The 17,882-nt window shown below is 41.3% G+C and overlaps 1 protein-coding gene across 6 annotated transcripts in view; it reads left to right on the top strand.

The window, feature by feature from the left end:
- The window catches only part of lt (vacuolar protein sorting-associated protein light), a 41,104-nt gene that overhangs the window by 9,657 nt on the left and 13,565 nt on the right, over positions 1 to 17,882 (top strand). For all 6 annotated transcript variants that reach the window (XM_069847707.1, XM_069847711.1, XM_069847710.1 and 3 more), the window contains exons 7-13: positions 1,272 to 1,426; positions 1,634 to 1,852; positions 4,173 to 4,278; positions 4,548 to 4,699; positions 6,424 to 6,578; positions 9,598 to 9,776; positions 9,941 to 10,127. In XM_069847707.1, coding sequence (XP_069703808.1) covers positions 1,272 to 1,426; positions 1,634 to 1,852; positions 4,173 to 4,278; positions 4,548 to 4,699; positions 6,424 to 6,578; positions 9,598 to 9,776; positions 9,941 to 10,127 — 1,153 coding nt within the window. The remainder of the gene's footprint in view (positions 1 to 1,271; positions 1,427 to 1,633; positions 1,853 to 4,172; positions 4,279 to 4,547; positions 4,700 to 6,423; positions 6,579 to 9,597; positions 9,777 to 9,940; positions 10,128 to 17,882) is intronic.

Genomic DNA, 17,882 nt, shown 5'->3' with positions numbered 1-17,882 from the left:
GCATAGAATTGGAATATATCAGTCCCCTAACTGCCCATTGTGCAACTCAAACCAAGAAATGGATTTGGAACACCTCAAAATCTGTGCTTCAGTGGCTGGTCATGATAATATCTTTGAAAAATATTGGAGTGCAAGAGGTCAAATGACTTTATTGTCAAACGCCTGGCATTAGAAAACAACAACAACATCTTCAATATGTAAAGCTAAAGCTCTAAACATTTGGTTTATTGTGCATCTTATACGACAAGATACTTAGGCTTTCATATGCAACACTATTGATTCAGGTACTTGTCCGTTAGGTACAGAAAGTGTTATGTTTCAGTTGAAATTTCCATGAGAAACTGTAGATTTTCTCCTTGCTGAAACACTAAGTACACTCAGTTTTATTGAGAAGGTGAACCATTGAAGAGGATTTCTCTATAACCCCTGGTTAACATAAATAATTTCACGCATAATTCTTTGTGTAAGCACACCCATAGGTTCATCAGATAATAGCAAAGGACCCATGGTTCAATCCTAAGTAAATCCTGTGAGATTTGTGGTGAATGAAGTGGTTATGTGACAGATTTCTCAAAGTATTTTGATTTCCCTTGCCGTCCTCATTTCACCATTGCTTCATTATTGCCATACCATTCTCTCATAATCTCTAAACAACCTTTATATTTAAAGGAGGCTAACTAAACAAGGTAATAATTGAAGTGTCTTTTACACAGTCGTCATAGTTTAAATTTGCATTTTTAAATTGTGTCTAGACTCGTCCATGGCCAGGTGGTTAGCCTTCCTGCCTTACATAGTGACGATCCAGGTTCGATATCTATCTGAGTCATGAAGGAATATGTGATGGACAAATTAGGTGTGGGGGATTTATCTCAGGGATCTCCCATTTCCCCTCACCATTGCCATCATTCCACCAGTACTCCACAATCACCCTCACTCTGCGAGGTCCTGAGCCAGGCCTCCAGATTCCAGAACAGATAAGAAATGGCTCGAAGTTGTACACATTCGTGTTTAATAAAGACTAAATTGTGGCTACTGTTTGTTGGTTCCCTTTAGCGTCCATCTCTTGAATGTTTGTTGCCGAGGCAATTAATCCATTAACATTAATTTAAATTAAGTTTGATTTTAAAATACTGTAAGATAATTCTGTACACTATTTTCTTCCCTTCCTGGGAAACAAATATACAAATTAAAACATAATTGCTTACAGAGATGGTTGCTTTTGTGAAAGACGCCTCAATTTTCAGTTTTATGCATATCTTCATTTTTTTCAGTGCTTTACCAGAACATTATCGCTGCAATTTGTGTTGGAAGAATGCCACTACTCTGCTCGTAGGATGGGTAGATACAGTGAGGGTATGCATGATACGGAAACGCAGCTTGACTGAACTCTCTAACAGAGAATTACCAGAGTATGTAGTAGAACCAGGTAGGAAATTTCAAGAAAATTATTGCATTAATAAACATTTAAGCTTTTTGGTACTAATTCTTTAATAACAAATTAATTTGGTATTAGAATTTTCGCAAATTTCTCAAAATTATTCAGTCTTTTTTCTATAAATGAAAATGGTAGTCTGTTACTGTACAGCAGCCATGAGTAGTTGAAGATGTTTTAATTTGTATATTTGTTTTACAGTGTCCACATTCACTACCGAATTCTACATCTGTGGAATAGGCCCACTAGACAATCAGCTGGTAATTCTTGGATATGTCAAGGAACCTGATGCAGATGGAAAAGCTCAGCGCCCTCAGCTTTATGTAGTGGAGCCTAGAGTGGAAGATTACGTCGAAATCTGCACAGACTCTCTGTCCCTACGTGGTTACCAGGAATATAAATGCAATGATTATCATCTTGGTGAGTATTAAGACTAAAATTACAGGAGAGTACCAACAGAGATTATCACCAACAATATTTTTTATCTGATTCATTTTTACTGTATTAGCATACTGTCTGTAAAGTTTTGCAACATTATCTCTAAATTCGTTTTGAATTAAAGAATAAATACAGTAGTCTTTCAGTGATGTTGAAAAATGGTATAATTTACTGTATTTACCCGCGTAATGGACTCCCCTGCATAATGGACGCATCCCAATTTTTCGCGTAAAAATAAAAAAAAAAAAATTCCCCGCGTAAGAGAGACATAGAGAAATATGAATCTGTGACAAATGATAGCAGTAATGTTGAACCTGACAATGAGTGAGATAAGGCTAGTGTTAATAATAACAATAAAGTGTCTTGTCATATTGTCACTGTATTCATTGTTACAAGTTATCATCTGTTTATGTAACTGCTGCTAACTATAGATAGTCTTACGTGCGATGCAATCGATATATAAATTAGTCGCGGCCCATTGTATCATTACATAATATTCTATCGATTATTTCAACTTTCGAGCTGGTGCACCTTTAATACGTGTTTTTTTTTTCCTTGCATAAAGGACGCACTCTAGTTTTTTGTTATAAAAATCAAAACTAAAGTATATCTATTACGCAAGTAAATATGGTAATCTTTATGTGTTTGAAATAAGTAATGTTGCACTTTCATTAATATGGTTCGTTTTTAATGCTCAGCTTCTTGGGGTTCTTTCATTCGCCATCTTGCATCCCAGTAGCATGCAGTTAGATTTTTTTGGGGTTCTTTCATTCGCCATCTTACATCCCAGTAGCATGTAGTTAGATTTTTTTTCTTAACATTGTGCACTGTAAAGATTTTTGTCCATTAGGGAGGTCAGTTCTTTGCAAAGTACACATTTTGAAGAAACAATTTTAAGAGAGCAAGAACATTCATTCATAATACGTAATATTGGAAATAAATAATATAATCAACTTCTAGGGTTTCTATGTTCTTCAAGCAGAATATTTGTAATCTCCAGCTGTATGATGATGTCTTCGAGATCTCCTAGTGTGTATAGTTCACTTTTATATACGATGCTTTTTAAACTTTTCTACGAATAAAAATCACATGGTGTTAGACGGCCATAAACATCAACAATCACCTTTTCTGCAGACACTAATTGTAGTTTTTAAATTGCAGTCTACTAGGTATGTAGATGCTAGCATGAATCCTTTTGAAACTTGAAACAAACCATGCAGTCATTCCTCTTCTGTCAGGTCTGTGAAACTACTGTGTCTGTAATTGTTATTTAAAGAATATATCAATCCGAATTTGTAATCTCTATGAAAAATATTGGGCCAGTAATTCTTTACACATTATAACACACCAGCATTTCCGTCATGCAAGCATTTTAATGAAGAAGGCCAAAGGGTCTTTGAACACTAGTTATTATTGTTGTGTATGTGTTTGCGTGTGAGCATGTTCTCCATCCCTTCTTCCATTTAAGTAGCTGACATCAATATTCATCAAGGAAAACAGCTCTGAATCTAGCAAACCCTCTTTTATTGATAAAACGAAAAGTATTCACAGACATGCTCATGAGTAACTGAGTTGCATGGTTTCAATGCCTGTATTTCTGTAATTTTGTAATGCTTATGTTTGACAGTGTTGTAGCAGTATGTGCTTTTGGAGGACCATTCATTTGCTGTACTAAAAACTAGTACAATTTCTATAACGAAGAAGCAAAATAAACATTAATTTCTTGCAGTTTTCCTGTGTTAGTATGGTTTGCCTTCACCTACGTTTCTTGTCTTAAATTGAATCTCTGTATTTATATTTCTTTGCTAAATTTTCACTTGCACATCACAAAGAGTGACAAACAAACTTGTGCATTAATTGATTATGCTTTACAAAAAAAAAATCGATATTTTAAAACTAGTCAGTTGTCTGGAATATCTTGGAGTAACGAGCCAAAAGAGTAGATGACCCACCCTGGTCTTACCTAACTGCCCTGATGTTGGTACCTGTAGGTAGTTTCGAAACATTGGAAATGTTAAGTTCCAGGATATGGTGGATTACCCAAAAAACCTAATTCTGAAGTGTTATCTTCTTTTGCCTCTTCCATCTTTCTCCCCCTTTACCTCTTTCTCCCCCTCTACCTCTTTCCCTCTTCTCTCTCTCCTTTCGTTTCCTCCTCTTTCATACGTGATTTTCGCACATATATATATATATATATATATATATGTCATTAAGTTAATTCCGAAATCTGTATGAAAAGCAATCAATAATATTCATTTGTAGTTGCTAAGAATGCTGTTTTTTCTTTTCTTTTTATTTTTAGAATGTTTAATAGAAGAAAGTAGATTCTTCATTGTGAGCCCGAAAGATGTTGTTGTGGCAAGTCCATATGATGCAGATGATCGTGTACAGTGGCTTATTGAACATTCGTAAGTGCTAATTGGTACTGTACAGTACCTTCATATTAATGTAAAGGTTACAAAGAAACAGCATCTCACTTGTAACAGTTCAAAATGTACTTGTTTTCTTTAATATTGTAATATAAATTGTAAATATAAGATTTCTTAATGGAAATTCTTGTAGAAATAGGCAATATATTTTGTAAATCTGCAATTAAATACATTCCAAGAATATAGTTTGAGTTTACACATTCACGTTTTATGCTTTCAATGTATTTAGAAACTTACATTCTCTTCAGCAAATATGAGGCTGCAATGGAGGCTGTAACTCAGTTTGAAGGACGTGATCTGAAGAGACATACGTTGTTACAAGTCGGTCGTGCATATTTGGATCATCTCTTGTTTGAGCATAAATTCGATGAAGCTGGTCAACTCTGTCTTAAAATTTTAGGTAAGTAGCTAGCATTTGTAATTAAAATACTACATAAAAGACAAGGCTTTGTACTTACGTCGTATTATTTATTATGATGTGTTCGTATTGCACGTTCATGATTTGTTTGTTAATTTATTCAGTAATTAATTAATCTGTTACATGATTTATTGACCAAATATTAATGTTTTATATTTTGTTTGTCTGTAACTAGGAGGAAATTGATTTAATACTGTAGGGTTATTCAGAAGTCAAGCGTGATTTGGAAGTCCTGTAACTTTGTTAAGAAGTAAGTTTTTAGAAAAGTATAATTTTTTTTAAAACCTCCTGAATTTACAGACTGCCATTAAAGACAAGGTAGGATAATGGCTTCAATAAAAGAAAATAAAAGGAGACCATAATTAAATACGTGACGGAGATTGATGTTCAATAATGACTTGTAAGTTTATCATGTGAAAGATGTTCTTAAGTACAGGTAGCCTATAGAGGTGATGCCTCAAAATCCTAATTGAGCTTCTTAGAATCATAATCACTATTTCATAATCTTGTTCATGGGAAAAAATGGGGTTTATTCAGATATAAACCAGTTTCAAAACATTCAGATATGGTCGCCATTTAACTACATGTTAAAGAAAAACATGTGCAGTAGATAATGGATGAAAAGTTTCAGATTTGTCCTACATCTACAAGGAACCTGCTGACAGAGATAGTTAGCGAAGCTATAAAAACTATCAGACTTAACTCATTTTTGCAAGAGATCGTGTATAAAAGGCCTATGAGTATTAATACATGTTCAATTACGTACATTTCGTTACTTGCAGTAGAATCCTTTTAACGAATCTCTGGGGGATTACTTTTTTTTTCCTTAAGAGAGGGTTTACATAAAATGGAAAGGAAAAGCTGAAATAAGTAGTACTAACGTGTGTTATATACGAAACTTTATTATAACCATTTAATTAGACCTGTAATTTTATTATTATTTACAATAAATTTCATTACAATATTTTCTAATTCTTCAAATGGAGTAGTCGGTAAACCATGCTTTTTTACCATATGTAATAGTGTTATTTGAAGATTAGCTCGGGATCCCTTATTATTTTCTCTTTCTGTCCAATAGTTAATTTCTTCCATTTAATCGCCATTATAACGATGCATAAACAACATAAACTAATAAACAAAGCAAAAAAAAAAAAACTTGGAAACAGGATCTACACAACTCGAGAAAACAAAACAAGCAAAGCAACCACTCTGTGAAAGCAATTCAAAACTAGACCATAAAGAACGATAAAAAATAATGCTGCCACATTACTATCAATTGAGATGCGCTATCGAATATGCTGGTACTATTGATTTTATTGAAAGTTGAGTCGATATTTCGAGCTTCATTATCACAAAGTCACTTGAAAAATATTCCTTAAAAGCGGGATTTTCCTTAAACAGGGTTTCCTTAAAAGTGGTAATTAATTACATTATTCTTATGGTAATTTGGCTGCTACTTAACAGATTAGTCCTTAAAAACAGGAACATTAAATTAGGTTTTTACTGCATCTCCTTTCTGCAATGATCAGTTCAATTATCCGGAATGAAAGAACTACAAATTTATATTGCAGAATTCAATATTACAATATAAAAAAAGTATTATTGGTCATTACTCAAAACGTAATTCATAGTTGTGATCTTTTGCTGGTGGCTGCGATTTCTGACTGAACATGAAGTAATTTTCGTTCCCTTCAATTGTTCACCAGGGAAAGATAAGCGCCTTTGGGAAGAGGAAGTTTTCAAATTTGCTAGGGTGCAGCAGCTGCGAGCTGTAAGTCGTTACTTGCCTCGTGGAGACAATGCACTGGATCCTCACATCTATGAAATGGTGCTGTATGAGTTTCTGAAAATGGAGCCGCAGGTAATGTACAGTGAAATAGCATAACTCTGTCACATAACTGATGGTTTCATACCAAAAGTACCAGAGATCGAATCCTTGTGGATTATATAAGATATTGGAAAATTGTAGGTACAGGGAATCTTTTACAATCACTACTGGTTGTCACTTATTGCATGGCTGCTATCTTCTACAGCCACGAGTCATTTACTCAGTGATGAATTCGGGAGATGATTTGGAGACGGGGAGAGAAGAAAATCCGTCTGGAACTACATCCCCCCTCCAGGCATTTCAAATCCGTATAAACTACTTTCATTATTTAATTTTAAACTATTTGTGATAGGTGAGTTGAACTTCAAAAACCTGAATTAAAATATTAACGAATTTTTTATTTTCATTCGTGATTTATATAGATCAGATTAAATAATAGTGGCTCTTTCTAACAGATAGGAATCACTCTACTTTAAAAACTGTGTATTAATATGAATCTTACATATTAATAATTATTTTACTTAGTTTTTTATCTTTAAAACCAAATGGTCTACCCTTAGAAAATTATATCCACTAGTGTGTATGGATAATATGATCTACTTCTCACATGCTATGACCGGTTATAATGCTGCTAAGTTGTATATGCTGTACTTAGGCACAGTGATCACATCATTCGAAATATTTCTGGCTAGCATTATAATCTTTCTCATTGTGACTCCAAGAGAATGTGATTCAGTCTTGGTTATGGTTACTCTTAATGTTGGAGACGAAATTTTTAATGTCAATACAGAAATTTTGAAACAAAATTTCTTTGTCTTAGAAATTTACACCATCCAATAGTGCAGAGCGTAGGTGAATTGTTTGTATACATTAAATAATCATAAATGTAATCGAGAGCAATGATATTCAACCGGGAATACACGATGTCTTCTTAGGGGCTACGTAAAATTTGAAATAAACATATATGTTTCATGAAAAAAAAAAAAAGTTCATGAATGATCAGAGCAAATGAAAACCATTTCTGCCAGAGTAAATTTGTATTGCCTTCTATTATTCTACTCAGCAGTGGAATCTTGCAGCTCCACTTGTTATGTTAATTGTGCTCCTATAATACGAGGCGCATCCAGAAAGTAAGTTTCCCGATTTTTTCCCCTTGAAAGTAAACGTAATTAGCCGTGTCAATTGCGCATGCATAACAGATCTATGACGTATCAATCATATGCCAGCTGGACAGGTCCCGCCTGGTGCCAGTAGCATGGCAGCAGTGGTCCGAAATGGAAGCTCTTATTCCTTCTCCCGCCGCCTGCGAGGTTCGGTCGGTGATAAAGTTCTTTAATTCACAAAGCATTGCGCCAATTGAAATTCATCGGCAGCTCGCTAGTGTAGGCAGTTTTCCGAAGGTCGTCAAAGTGTCCATGATGAAGAGCGCAGTGGGCGACCGTCCTTCATCAATGATGATCGTGTTCAGCTGGTGCGGCAGTGCATCATGGAGAACCATCGCTTCACAAATACGGAGCTGAGCAGCCATTTTCCGCAGATATCGCGATCCTTGTTGCATGAGATTGTCACTAAGCACCTGCTGTTCAAAAAAATGTGTGCCAGGTGGGTGCCGAAAAACCTGACACCCAAACAAAATGCAACGTTTAGGAGCAGCACTGACATTTCTGCAACGGTATCATGATGATGACGACGAGTTCCTCGACAGGATCGTCACGGGCGATGAGACTTGGATTTCGCACTTCACCCCAGAAACCAAGCAGCAGTCAATGCATTGGCGACATAGTGGATCTCCGGTCAGGACGAAATTCAAACAGACACTGTCGGTACGGAAAGTGATGTGCACGGTGTTCTGGGACAGGAAGGGCATCCTGCTCATTGACTTCCTTCCAAGAGGTGAAACAGTGAACGCTGACCGTTACTGTGAAACACTGCGAAAATTGTGACGTGCCATTCAAAACAAGAGGCGTGGAATGCTTACTGCAGGTGTTGTGCTCCTCCATGACAATGCTCGTCCACATACTGCTCAGCGCACAGCAGCTGTTTTGACGGAATTTGGCTGGGAGTTGTTTGATCATCCACCCTACAGTCCTGATCTTGCTTCCAGCGATTTTCACGTTTTCTTACACCTCCAAGAAATTCCTGTCCTCCAATGAGTGTTTTGGCAATGATGAAGAGCTTTAGACGTCTGTCACACGCTGGTTCCATTCACAGGCGGCAGAGTTCTACGAGAGAGGGATACAAAAGTTGATTCCACGATACGACAAGTGTCTCAATTCTGATGGTGGCTATGTTGAAAAATAGCTGAAACATTGCTGTACCTGTTGTCAATAAATGTTTTCCTGAAAGTGTGTGTTTTTTTTTAAATAGGGAAACTTACTTTCTTGATGCGCCTCGTATTACGTAAATTTGTAGTAAATTATTGAGTTTAATTTAGTTTAGATATAGTTATGTATAATTTGAAATAAGTATAATAATTTTGGGGGTACAAGCTAGAATGGAAAGTTGTCCCTAGGAGTAGGGGGGAGAAAAAAAGGTATTCCATTGATCTAGAGCAACATATTTTAAGGAAAAGGTTAGTTATCCTCAAATGCAGGTGCGCTATTATTTACTGTTGTTTAGTCAACTGTCTGAAGACAGGTTTGAACCTCATAAGTGATACCAAGAAGGCACTACTTATGAGGCAAGTAGGCCAGGAGACAATGGGGTAGGGTGGCCAGTTCCTTTCCCTCTCCATTGCATACATCACTGACTAGCTACATATTACACTAGTCAGACTTCAGATGCATACAAACAATTGTTCCTCTGACACATATCGTCAGGTGAGATACACTGCCTGATACATTAGATGTACATATCAGCTAGAACTTCAATCAGAGGATACTATTTACTATAGATATTATATTAGTGTTATATATCGTTCAGACTTACAGTGCGTCATATGTTTATTTATAAATAAAGAATTATGACAATATTTCTTACTTTGAAGTGGTAATGCTTCATACTCCTCACAAAAACCTGAAACATTAAGATTTTGCTGCTTTGTTTTTTCCAGGGTTTCCTCAATTTGGTGAAAGAATGGTCACCCACTTTGTATAATGTACCAGCTGTAGTAAATGCAGTTCTGGAACATCTGCTAGTGAACGATACAGAGAAAACTTTACTACTCGAAGCACTGGCAATTCTGTACTCACATGAAAAGAAATATGATAAAGCTCTTGCCATGTATCTCAAGTAAGTATAATGCTGAATATTAATGTATACAAAGTAATCTTGGTTAATTCACATATACGTAGACTATATTCCTTTTACAATGCGAGTATCTTGGATACTGCAATGAAAAATATGCACTGGCACTTTTCAGTGGGATGACTAAAATATGTATAATAAAATTGCAGGTTGCGACACAAGGACGTGTTTCAGCTGATTCACAAACATAATTTGTTTGGAGCAATCCATGACATGATAGAAGATCTTATGGATCTTGATGTGGACCAGGCTATCAATATGTTCTTAGAAAAGGAACGAGTGCCTTCTGAAATAGTTGTATCTCGTCTTCAAAATAATCAACATTATTTATATTTGGTAAGATAGACATTTTTGACATATGAAATTATAATAGACATTCATCTTGCAGTTGCAGTTTAATAGGATCTTACTGTAATGTCATAAAAACTTACTAATAATATTTCCATTCCTAATAGATGAAATATTAGTGAGTAAATGGTGGAACAAACCCAGTTGTATTTAGACCACTAATATGGACTCATTGTGCTATCCTCTTAGTTTTACTTCTCTTCGAAAGGAAGCCATGCTTTAAGCCAGTGGTTCCCAATCTTTTAAGTGTCACGGATCTCTTGAATCTCATATTTCATTTTGGCGGACCCCCAAAATGTTTTGTATAATTTAGGCTGATATCATATTGTGACAGCCCGTCGAGACTCGATCACGCGTCCCACAGAGGGCAGGGTGCGCGTGGAAGGTTCGGGTGACGTGGAGAAGGGAGCTGCAGCCACACAAGCCAGAGGGGCGCGACGAGAGGGGAAGAAAGCCAACGGCAGTGCTTTGAAGGGGGAGAATAGCAGCGTGATATTATTCTCGAATTGTCCAGTAACGGAAACGTCGGGAAGGCCCGCGAAGCATTGCCTAGCAAATAAAAAGGAAGCCAGCCTCCGAGAAGAAGGCAGATTTGATTTGGACAGTAAGCGAGTTAGTCTTGTGTAGCAGTGAAGCCAGCTTCGAGACCAGAGCGCGACTTGAGTTGTGTCCGTAACTGTGGAGCCTGAAGGCCGGAGTTCGAGTGCAGTGGACCGCAGTTGGGGGACCTGAGTTCGAAGTTCAGTGGATCGTCTCTGAAGGTTTGGGGTTCGAGATTCTGTGAACGCGAGTGACTGAGCTAGAAGAACTAGCCAAGACAAACGAGCTGTGAACTGAGAACTGACAGTTCTGTGCTGTAAATAGTGCTTTGTGAATATTAATTAAGATTAACAGTTCATTGTTGTTCGTAATAGTCCAATTAAATTGTCATTGTCGTCTGTGGAGTGCACTAACGAATACTGTGTTACTGTGTGGAGAGTAAATCCTATTGTTGAGATAATAAAATTACATTGTTGTTCAGTATAAAATTTACACTGGTGTCAGGAGCGGGATATTATAGACATAGTGGAGAACCTACAGCAGATCCTGCAAGCAATCGCGGAAATGAAAGCTGAAATGAAAACGGACATAAGTGACGTAAAAGCAGAAATGAAAGACGACATGAACAAGCACATCAGTGAGGTGAAGAACGATATAAGCGGAGTGAAAGATGACGTCACTACGCAAATTGGAAGCATTTCGGCCCACGTAGATGGAATTGTCGCTGTCGTGAAAGACGAACTTAAGGCCGATTTGAACAAGCTAAACCAGAATTTTGCAAGTATAAACGAGACAGTGACCGAACTAAGACAGGATGTAGACCATTTCGACGGCAAAATTCGCGCTCTCGAGCACCGTCAGGAGCAAACGAGTGAGTTGCTGGATAGATATGCTGAGGAAAACAAGCACATACTCGCATTAATGGACCGACATGCTGAAAAAAACAAGCACATACTCACGTTGGTCGATCGCCAGGCTAGAGAACAGGAAAAGATAATTGCCGAGGAAGTTCAACGGGCGACAGAATTGAGGACCTCATGTAGTGGCCCTGCGGAACCATCGCCCTCAGCCAGATATTCCAACGTCAAGACGCCGAAGTTCGACGGTACGACGTCTTGGGCGATATTCCGTCGCCCGTTCGAGGCCACCGCTGCACATAATGGGTGGACCCCAGCGGAGAAGACTACTCAGCTGCTGACCGCACTTCAAGGACAGGCGTCAGAGATCCTTCATAGTGTTCCAGAAGATGGGACAGCCGCTGAGATAATGGCAGCCCTGGAGGGACGTTATGGTGACCATCAACTCGCAGCAGCATTCAGGACCCAACTGAAAACGAGGGTCCAACAGTCAGGCGAGTCCCTACAAGAATTTGTGATGGCGGTGGAACAACTTGCCCATAAGGCCCTCAGGGGCCTACCACCGAACTTCGTCGCTGGAGAGGCGGCTACACCTTCGGCAGCGGAGTTCGAGGCCCGGAAATAAGACAACAGCTACTCTTGGCAGAGTATCGCACCATCAACGCAGCTCTGGCGGCGGCCCTCAGGATTGAGGCAGCCAAGTTGACAGTGAACGTCTCGACATCGCACCGGATTAGGAGCGTCGCAGTGGCCGACGTCGAGGAACGTCAACCAAAATCACCCGAGCGACAAAGACTAGGAGTGCCTACCTGCTGGTCCTGTGGCGAACCTGGGCACTTGAGGAGGGACTGTGACCGATCTGGTCACAAACAGGAAAACTAGAAGAGGCCGATGCGATGAGGGGCACGTCGGCGCCGTCATCACCATCCCCTTGGCTGATCTTGAAGACGGTTAACAGAATATGCGACGATGGGCTGATTGCTAACAGATGGATAAGAGGCCGCCCATGCTAAGTACTGGTAGACACCGGGGCGTCGCTCACCATCGCCAGACCGGAAGTCGTGCGTGGCCTACCTGGGAGGACGCCGCTGTGCCGATATGAGCTACATACTGCCTCAGGCGAGAGCCTGCCCATCCAGAAAGAGGTTTTCCTGGATCTGACATTGGGAAAGAGGAGACTGGAGATGTGGGTGTTCGTCGCCAACATCACTGAAGATGTCATCCTGGGACTCGACGCCATGCGGATCTTCGATGCAATGGTGGACGTCCGGCACCGTATCCTCCGTTTTGGTCAGGATGAAGTGTTCCTGAGGGATGTCGAAGACCAACCCATGGCCAGCAGACTCACATTGGAGAATCAAGTGATAATCCCAGCAGGCTGCGAGATGGTGGTGACGGCAAGACTGGACGGACAGCCTAAGAGAAACCTGCTCCTCGATCCGCAGACAACTCCGATAGATGGGGTTTATGTGGCCAGATCCCTACTCCCGAACAAGATGATGGTACTGGTGAGGGTCCTGAATATCACCAATCGGGACAAGGAGGTGCCTAGTGGAACTGTACTAGGTAGCGTCGAGCCGGTGATGTCTGTGACGTCTCTGGCAGATAACGAGGAGTATCACCGACCACGTCCAGATCTAGACCCATCACTGAAAGAGCTGGCTCGAGAATTGGCGGAGAATTTAAGCAAAGCAGAAAGAAGACAAGTCCACGATCTACTGACAGAATTTCAGGACGTGTTCAGTCTGTCTGAAAATGACTATGGGAGAACGGAGAAAGTTCAGCACCGCATCGAACCGGAAATGCTCGCCCAATCAGACAACCTCCTCGACGCGTCCCTCTAGCTAAACAGAGGGAGATTGACAGCCAACTGGAGGGCATGAAAGCAAGAGGGGTCATCGAGGCATCCGACAGCCCTTGGCCATCACCTGTGGTGCTGGTGAAGAATAAGAATGGGGACCTGCGCTTCTGCGTGGACTACAGAAGACTGAATGACGTCACCAAGAAGGACTGCTTTCCCCTTCCACGAATTGACGACACCTTGGACACCCTGGCCGGAGCAGAGTGGTTCTCGTCGACGTTGGATCTCAAGTCAGGATACTGGCAGGTGGCGCTACATCTGGAGGACAAGGAGAAAACGGCATTTTCTACAGGCCAAGGACTATGTTGTTCAGCCTCTGCAACGCCCCGGCTACATTCCAGAGACTAATGGAGTCAGTAATGAGAGGCCTGACATACGACACCTGTTTGCTGTACCTTGATGACGTCATCGTGGTCGGCAAGACTTTCGGCAAACAGCTGTTGAACCTGAGGAAAGTGTTCGAGAGACTGCGACAAGCCAGGCTGAAGTTGAACCCGAAGAAATGTCATCTGTTCCAGAAGAAGGTCAGCTACCTGGGACACGTAGTAGGGACCAACGGAGTGCCCACGGACCTGGAGAAGCTATAAGCCGTCAGAGGATGGCCGAGACCGAGGGACAAACAGGAGTTGCGCCTCTTTCTCGGCCTCTGCACTTATAGAAGGTTCGTAGCCGGGTACGCCAACATCGCTAAGCCTCTAACCCAGTTGACCAAGGAGAAACGACAATTCCAGTGGACGGACGAGGCGGAGTCATCCTTCCAGTCGCTGAAAGAGGCGCTCTGCCCTGCTCCTGTACTGGGATATCCCATCCCTGGAAGGAAGTTCACGCTCGACACGGACGCTAGCAACGTAGGCATCGGTGGAGTACTCTCTCAGGAACAGGATGGGCAAGAGAGGGTGATTGCCTACTTCAGCCGAACACTATCCAAGGCTGAGAGAAACTACTGTGTGACATGTAGAGAACTTCTTGCCATTGTGGAAGCCCTGAAGCATTTCCACAAATATTTGTATGGCCAGGAATTCCATCTGAGGACAGACCATTCTGCACTTACCTGGCTATTGGGCTTCAAGAATCTGGAGGGGCAGACCGCCCGTTGGTTCAACGACTGCAGGAGTACAACTTCACCTCCGAACACCACCAAGGGAAGAAACATTCCAACGCTGATGCCTTATCACGACGCCCGTGCCCGGATGGCTGCAAACACTGCCTGAAAGTAGAAGAGCGAGATGGCGCCCACGCAGTCCGAGCGATTGCCGCCCAGCCGAGCCCAGGATGGGATAACGCCGCCATAAGGAGGGAGCAGCTGGAGGGCCCAAACATTGGACAGCTACTGCGTGATGTGGAGTCCGGCCAGAGACCAGTATGGGCCGATATCGCCAACCGTAGCACCACTTACAAGAGCTACTGGGCCCAGTGGGAATCCTTCACTGTCAAAGACGGTATCCTGAAGAGGATTTGGGAGTCGGCCGATGGAAGGACTCGCACAGAACAACTTGTCCTGCCCAGGAGCAAGGTGAAGGAAGTGCTGGAGGAGAATCATTCTGGAGTAACTGGAGGCCACCTGGGAGCCAACAAGACGCTGGACAAGTTAAGGCAGAGGTTCTACTAGTTGCATCAGAGAACCGACACAGAACAGTGGTGCCGAAGATGCGACACCTGTGCAGCCAGTTGCGGACCAAGGACACGCAGCAGGGGAGCCATGCAGCAGTACAACGTGGGACCTCCTTTTGAGAGGATCGCCATCGACGTTGCTGGACCATTCCCGGTCACGGATCGCGGGAATCGCTACCTGCTAGTCGCCATGGATTACTTCACAAAATGGCCAGAGGTGTACGCAATTCCCAACCAAGAGGCTTCGACGGTGGCCGACGCACTGCTTGACAACTTCATCTGCCGATTCGGGGTGCCCTGGGAATTGCATAGCGATCAGGGGCGCAACTTCGAATCCAACCTTATGGGAGAATTGCTCGAGCGTTTGGGGGTTGCATAAAACCAGGACCACTCCCCTCCACCCACAGTCCAACGGCATGGTAGAACGATACATCTAAACGGTGGAGGAGCACCTGCGGAAGGTGGTGTCCAACCATCAGCGAGACTGGGATGCCAGAGTCCCACTGTTCCTCTTGGCCTACAGAGCTTCGGTCCATGATACAACAGGGATGACACCGGCAAACATGGTCTTTGGGAGAGAGCTGCGCCTGCCCTGTGATCTGCTGTTTGGCACGCCACCCAGCGCCGACCAGCCAGTGACTGACTATGTGGCAGAACTGACCGAGAAGTTGAATGGAGTCCACCAACTGGCCAGAGAGCACCTCAAGTTGGCCAGTAACAGGATGAAAGTGCGCTACGACAGATTAGCCAACTCTGCAGGATTCCAGGAGGGCGACCTGGTGTGGCTGTATCGACCTACCAGGACCAAAGGAAAATCACCGAAGCTGCAGCGTGCCTGGGATGGACCATACCGCTTGGTGTACCGCATCGAGCGACAACCCCGAGGGAAGATGATGGTGGTGCATCTGGACCAACTAGCGGCCTACCAAGGGACTGCCCGGGACGAGCAGCCCTAAGGAGGGAGCAATGTGACAGCCCGTCGAGACTCGATCACGCGTCCCACAGAGGGCAGGGTGCGCGTGGAAGGTTCGGGTGACGTGGAGAAGGGAGCTGCAGCCACGCAAACTAGAGGGGCGCGACGAGAGGGGAAGAAAGCCAATGGCAGTGCTGTGAAGGGGGAGAATAGCAGCTTGACATTATTCTCAAATTGTCCAGTAACGGAAACGTCGGGAAGGCCCGCGAAGCGTTGCCTAGCAAATAAAAAAGGAAGCCAGCCTCCGAGAAGAAGGCAGATTTGATTTGGATAGTAAGCGAGTTAGTCTTGTGTAGCAGTGAAGCCAGCTTCGAGACCAGAGCGCGACTTGAGTTGTGTCCGTAACTGTGGAGCCTGAAGCCCGGAGTTCGAGTGCAGTGGACTGCAGTTGGGGGACCTGAGTTCGAAGTTCAGCGGATCGTCTCTGAAGGTCTGGGGTTCGAGATTCTGTGAACGCGAGTGACTGAGCTAGAAGAACTAGCCAAAACAAAGAGCTGAGAACTGACAGTTCTGTGTTGTAAATAGTGCTTTGTGAATATTAGTTAAGATTAACAGTTCATTGTTGTTCGTAATAGTCCAAGTAAATTGTCATTGTCGTCTGTGGAGTGCACCAACGAATACTGTGTTACTGTGTGGAGAGTAAATCCTATTGTTGAGATAATAAAATTACATTGTTGTTCAGTATAAAATTTACAATATTCTGTAAACGTAGTGAATTGAACATCCTTAATAAATTGACAGCAATATTAAAATTCAGTTTTCACTTTTGAATATAATCTGAAGATACTTAATTATGAACTTATTTTAGGCTAGATCATGTTTTTGATCTGAAAAATTAAACCAGATTTTTAGACATACCATAAGATTGCCATTGGGATAGTTGATGTGTTTGCTGGAAAACATTAAATCAGTTTTTTAGACTTATCATAAGGTTATCAATGGAATGGTTGATGTTGCTTTGCTAAGTCTGGCTCAGTTGCAGGTACTTGTAAATTTTAAGTGTCTCCCTCAACATTAAGTTTACTTCTATATTTGTTCTTCAAGAAGACCAGATCAGAAAATGTACTCTCACACAAGTATGCTGATGCAAATGGCATATAATGTTGTATTGAAATTCAGGAAACATCGGGATATATGGGAGGTGCATGCAACCAAGTTTACAACAGGAACATTGTAAGAAACACGATTTTTAAGTTCGAGTCAGAATGTAATTCTAATAACAATTCTAGCAGCCCCTTTTCTTTTTTAACGGGCAAACTACTGTATTATTTGTCGTCAAGAAGTGATTTTTCGTATAATTGTTTTTTCCTTTGAAGAAAGGATAATACCTGTATTCAATTAATTTTAATGTCAGTTATTGAAGATTGTTTTTATACTTCCAAAGACACCTGACGAGAGTTCATCATCATGTATATGTATGTTAGCAAGTGATTGAAACTTTTGCTACAATACTCGCCAATCTTTGGACATAAAATTTGACTTTTTGTATTTCATTTTACATTATTACTTCTGAAATAGAATTATCAAAGTTAGTGATCACAAAAGCATGTTCTCTTGTGAGCTCCGTGTAAGCCATATATAAGGTATAAACAATATAAAGTGCCAAAAAAAAAAAATACTGGTGATAGAGCATAAATTACTGAACAAAAAAATCTAATGAAATTTTTCCGTAACTTTTGCGGTTTTCCTAGAAAAAGAAACTGTAAATCTAATGTTTTAGAAATTATAGTAGACTATCATTATTTACTTCGGTCCACCACATACATTGATATCCTTGTTTACAAATTAGGATACTCTGTTATCTGTCTATTGAGGTGGTGTTAGCATGTGTTGGAGGGAAGGTCTTGGCAATGACGTTCACATTTAGTCGAACAGTAAATAGTAGACTACTATCAATCCTA

Source organism: Periplaneta americana, chromosome 15 (genome assembly GCF_040183065.1).
Source record: "Periplaneta americana isolate PAMFEO1 chromosome 15, P.americana_PAMFEO1_priV1, whole genome shotgun sequence".
NCBI lineage: Eukaryota > Metazoa > Arthropoda > Insecta > Blattodea > Blattidae > Periplaneta > Periplaneta americana.
This window is presented reverse-complemented; position numbering and strand designations above follow the sequence as displayed.